This window comes from Sinocyclocheilus rhinocerous, unplaced genomic scaffold (genome assembly GCF_001515625.1).
Source record: "Sinocyclocheilus rhinocerous isolate Xijiao unplaced genomic scaffold, SAMN03320098_v1.1 scaffold552, whole genome shotgun sequence".
In the NCBI taxonomy this organism is placed as follows: domain Eukaryota; kingdom Metazoa; phylum Chordata; class Actinopteri; order Cypriniformes; family Cyprinidae; genus Sinocyclocheilus; species Sinocyclocheilus rhinocerous.
This window is the reverse complement of record NW_015625574.1, coordinates 782685-788308: the sequence shown is the minus strand read 5'-3', so window position 1 is coordinate 788308 and position 5624 is coordinate 782685. Positions and strand designations below refer to the sequence as shown.

Genomic DNA, 5624 nt, shown 5'->3' with positions numbered 1-5624 from the left:
ATTCCCTTTCGGATAGCATTACTCGACTGTGATGCAGTTACCTTAAGGGACAGAAACCTGTTGTGAATGTGCTAATGTGGCCTGAAAGACTGCACCTGCTTCTGAAATCCTCAAGACATAGAGCCAAACAATGCAGCCAAATGATATGCCTCTCTCCACTGAGAAAGGCCTCTGGTGTGTTTGTAACATACACAGGACGTACCTGTGAGAATGAAAGAATGCATCTCCTAAGCAAGGTGGCAGGGGTAATAACAGGGTTTTTCCCAGTCTGGCATGTCAAATAAAGACAGATGGTGTTTGCTGCCAAATTCTGGGTTTTTGCCGTGCTCAACCCTGGTCACATGAACAGCCAGTCAGTAATTGCACTGATTTAAGTTTCGCAAGCCATAAGTACACGTACACAAATAACACATGAGTTTGAGACTAGATTGTGAGTATTTTTGATCAATCACTAAAAAAAAAAAAAATACACACACGTAAAAAAAATATGGTATTTCTTTATGTCTTGGTGTTGTTTGTATTCTGGTCTTTCTCTCGCATGATTCTTACAGCAAGCTGATCCCTCAAGACAAAAAACAATTGCTTTTGCCATTGCGCCCGAGATTCAGTAGCGCCTTCGAGCTTCAACACATAAAACACCATCAGACTACTATATGTTCTGTCCACATCGAGAACAGAACAAAGCTTCATGAAAATCATTCAGTTTTCTTCAGAAATGAAACGGTTCTCAATTCTCAGTCCTACAAATGAATCATCACAATGACAAGGATTATGAAATGCTCACTTACAAAAGAGCATGTATGGGGGTAAACTGACAAAACTGGCCACAGGAAAACTCCCTGTGTTCCTTCTACACAAAGGACCGCGGAATAAGCAGCGTACCCCACTGAAGTCGAGATGCGGTCATTTATGGCAAGCACATGCAACCCAGAAGCTTTTTGGCAGTCTCCTTGATCTTTGGAGGTCTGGGAATTTGAAGACGACAGTGCATAGATAGCGTCAGGAGTGTTTTGATAGATCAAAACATGCCTCCAAAAATAAACGAATTCATTCATAAAAAACGATTTCCTCTCAGTAAGAGACCAACATTAGCATGCTTTGCCTTCCTATACACACTGTGAAGGACTTGATTTAGTACAACAAGAAAGAAGTCACTGAAACATTGTACGTGTCACATTTACAAAACATCTCTGTCAGTGAGAAGACTAGACTCTGTCAGAAATAGAAACTGTCAACTTTATCTCAGTGAACTATGAACTCTATGAAAGGATAGAGACACAGGCTGAAAGATAGAGGGGAAGAGGCGTGTCTTCGGTATGTCAGACAGGTTTACTGCCTCTGGCCAGTGAGACGCTCTCATTATTTGCATGTGAAAACTTGAATCCCCACCCTTCACCAGGTTCTCAGCACTTCTCCTGTTCAGACACATTGTTTTTTTGTTTTTTTCAGAGACTAACAAATCTCCTTTAGCTTGTGACATACCTCATCTCTACTGGTACAACACGGGATAAGAATGCTAAGAGACACAGCATGATGATTTCCTCTTAAGTAAGTAACTTTTTACAAATGGCAAAGACTTGAATGTCATGCTCAATGTTACTGAAGTACTGAATTGTTTGGAGCCAGTGCAAGAAAGCTGCAGAGTACAGATGACAGGTTACTTTGCTATATGTCTGCCTGTATTGATTTTGCATATTGAAAGATAAGTTTCACAATGTTAGTGCATGACACTGTGACGGACTAGTTCTGAGAAAGTGTACATTGAAGTAAATAGGGTTCTCACAAACGATTTACATGGATTTTAGTTCTAGTTTGATCTTTGGAATGTGCTGATGTCTTATGATCTCTAAGATGAACAAATATTTGAAAAGTTTCCTGGACCCCCTCAAAATGAACTTTTCTTTTCTAATTTTCTTTCTGAATGAAGTGTTTAGTGAAACTGCTTTTGCAAGCAAAATACATTTTCAAGATCTTTTAAATATACAATATAAATCAGCAAAATCCTACTGCAATCCAAAAAATATTGTTATTGTAGTAGCAAATTTCTCTCACAGAACCACAAATTGAGTTGTTTAACACCCAGCATTTAGATTGGGTTGACTAAAACTGCCTTTGTTATTCAGTCAGCATATTAATCAGCATGTCAGAGCAGGTGGGGCTCCGAATGACTTGAAGTGTTGAATGCCAACCCCTTGTGAATGCTTTAGGCCTGTGGAGATCTCAGCGCCTGCTGATCAAGTCAAATCAAGTTGAAGGAATTAATTATGCCTGATGGGATGAATCTGAAATAGGATGAACCTTGATGGATTCTGGGAAATAACCTTTTTTTTTAATGACATTTAAAAAAAACTAGATAGGTTTTCTAGTGTGTGGTTTTCACCTGAATGCATATGTTACTGTTTTGTTCAACTGTACTTACTTGGTAATAGAATACCATTTATAACTGTCCTGCAATCAGCAAACAGAAAATTATTTTCCAAATGAATGACCTGGTTGTTTCCAAAGAACTCTATTAATATGCACTAATTGATTGATTTATTTTAATATTTACTCGACAATATACTATCAAATCCTTAATATTGACAAACAACACATCATTATGAAGGACTATTAATACTAATGCAACTGACTCAAACAGTTGTGTCTAAGTGGCCATTAGCAGGCTTGAAGGGTTCTGCAACTATTGAGATGATTGGGATAACTTTATTTTTCTTCAGGGCTTATAGACTTACTTAGCGGCAATATTTAGAGAGTGTCAGCTAACTAAACTAACTGTCCTGCACCCAGCAAACATTATTAAGTTGGAAATGGAATGTTCTGGTTGCGTCTGTTGGCCAGACTCAAAGCAGTTCAATTCGATAACATCAACATTTTCTCACATTTTCAGTTGAAAAAAAAAATTACAGGGCAGCTTCTTCGTTATAGGAACAGTGAGTCACTCACAATTTCATCAGCAGCAGAACATGCTACATCTGGAGAGTTTGCTCACTGCTGTTGCTCAGTGTTTTAAACGTGCTCTCATAAAAAAAAAAAAAGATTTACACATACATGAGACTTACATGAGATGAAGACTCCAGTCATTTCAATGACCTAATTCAAACTATTTTATTCTATATGCAGTGGGTACTGTTACGGTGGTGTTGAGGAAGGCACACGAAGACGATGATGAAATTCAACAAGTAGTTTAATAGTATCCAGGATGAGGATAAACCACATAGACGAGGAGCTGACACACACCAATTCGAACGTAGATGCATAGACGTAACTTAGATGTAGATGTAGAGACGTTAAATAGACGCAATACCGGAACAAGACAAGAACCAAAGGGTGAGCTTAAATAAGGCAGGTAGCTGATGACAAACAGGTGATGGGAATTAACTAATGAGCACTAATGAATCATTGAACTGAACGAGGGCACAGAAGAACTAAACAGACCAGATGACAAAACAAAAGGGAAACACAAAAAAAGTTCATATCTTTTACAGGTACCTTGTGGGGGCCACCATGTTGAGATCACAAACCCAGCTGTGCCAGGCAATGCAACAGTTTATAATAATAATAATAGTAATTAACTTATCAAAATTAATATTAGTAATAACTTAGTAATAATAGTAATACCAACCAAACACAATAAAAGTCAGATGTAATGGCTTGACAAGTGCAGTAATCCTAATGAAAAATGAACTTTGGGTAGGGAATTTTTGGGTCCAGTCTTAATGCCTAATATTTACATACATGATTTTCTACTTTCTGTTGCTAGTTGGCCCAGGATATTATGTCTTAAATACACATCATAAAAAAAACAAATGTAAGTTTAAAGTGATGGTACTGATGCATGAGATCCATCATTCCAGACCAAATGAGTGTGGAGAAGTAACATGTTCAAACAAACAGTTCCTGCAATGAAACAAACCATGATAGCAACAGCGTTAAGATAAATGGCAGGACCTGAAGCTCAAAGCTACAGTAATTATTGCTTTTTCTGAGTGGTTGAAACCAATAAGCAAGAAATGTGTAAAGCAAATAGTTTTAATAGCCAAGAAGAAGCTCCAGTTTCTCTTTATTTTGATGGTCCCTTTAACAGTGTCAGTAGAGTATTAGTAGACTGGTAGGGTTAGGGTTAGATTAAGTTGACATGTTCTTGCAAAGTTACTTATAGTCAGTAGAATGTCTGTTGGGACACCATCACAATAAAGAGTTAGCAGACATTAATCAGACAGTCTACTTACACTCTAATTAGAGTTAGTTGACAGGTAAGTGCAAGGTTACTTATTGTCAACATAATGCTCAAAAGGGACCATCAAAATAAAGTGTTACCGAAGCTCCTAACCAAACTTGAAATCCATGCAAAATGCTATCATGCATGTATCTAGGTCAGTTGTCACAGAATATTGTTGATGTACAGAATTGTTGAACATCATGTGTGTTGTTTCTTAGGTAGCAAATGCTGTACAGAGTTTTGAGGAATCCAAATCGACACCGTGATGGAATCCGATTTTTCACTGCTGTCCTCCTCAAAGGGAGAGTTCAAGGCGAAAGATTACATACAGCCACATTACAAGGAAGCGTATCGGTTAGCCATAGACTGCCTGGTCAAAGAGGGAGAAGCTTCTTATCGAAATTTCATCAAAGAGGAAGGGATATGCGGTTTCCTCTCTGAGGAGGAAATCAACCATATTACAGAGAGCGCTGTGCAGCCCCTCACCAGCAACCACTCAGAGGAGGTGGACTGTCCGCAGGACGATACATCCTCCACAGGCACATACTGGCCCACTCACTCTGACACTGATCCGCCAAACCTGGATTTAGGCTGGCCAGACGTCCCGCACAGAAGGCTTGAGACCAACATAGACCTGCTGTTCCACCCGCCGAGGCAAAACAGCCCCACTATCAAGGAAGTGATCCGCAAACAAATACAGGATGCCAGGCAGGTAATGTTGATAAAACAGCATGCTGAAAGGGGTGTAAATAAACGCCTCTTTGAAACCAGTCCTTCTGTAGATCATGTGCTTTTGAACTGCGCTCAGAGTTAAGAAAAACACATGCACGTAGCTCAAGAATGCCCTAGAATCAAACTGAGCTTTTGAAGGATATTGTAGCCTAGTGGTAACAGATCTGGGGTGCGTTTCCCAAAAGCATCGTTAGCCAACTATGGTCGCAAGTTCCGTCGTTACCAGCATAGTTCAACGATTCAGTGTTTCCCGAAACCATAGTTCAAACGAACATTTGCAAACAGCGTCACAAACTTACGTGGTTGAAACTACAGCTCTCGACCTGTGGTTAGAAGCATAGTTTCTGGTTAGTAAGATATATGGGCTTAAATAAATATGCTTTTGGGCACAACAAGCAAGCTAACATGCAGTACTGTCTGTATCTTCCATTGTATCTAAATATAAAATGCATTTGGACCCACTTTATATTAAGTGGTCTTAACAACTATGTACTTACATTTAAATTAATAATTTGGTACAATGCACTTACTGTGTACATACATGTTTTTACATTGTACTTATATTTTAAAAATACCTGCATGTAATTACATCTGTAATTAATTTCTGTAATTACATTTATAGTTACACTGTTGACCCATCCCTTACACATTAACCCACCCTTAAACCTACCCA

General features: G+C 38.7%; 1 protein-coding gene across 2 annotated transcripts in view; it reads left to right on the top strand.

The window, feature by feature from the left end:
- The first annotated feature begins 1442 nt into the window (after nucleotides 1-1442).
- LOC107751262 (protein FAM83B-like) overlaps nucleotides 1443-5624 on the top strand; it is a 20287-nt gene continuing 16105 nt past the window's right edge. The window contains exons 1-3 of one of the 2 annotated variants that reach the window (XM_016566950.1): nucleotides 1443-1548; nucleotides 3121-3966; nucleotides 4438-4931. In XM_016566950.1, coding sequence (XP_016422436.1) covers nucleotides 4485-4931 — 447 coding nt within the window. In that variant the 5' untranslated portion in view covers nucleotides 1443-1548; nucleotides 3121-3966; nucleotides 4438-4484. The remainder of the gene's footprint in view (nucleotides 1549-3120; nucleotides 3967-4437; nucleotides 4932-5624) is intronic. The other variant, XM_016566943.1, reaches the window with a different exon arrangement.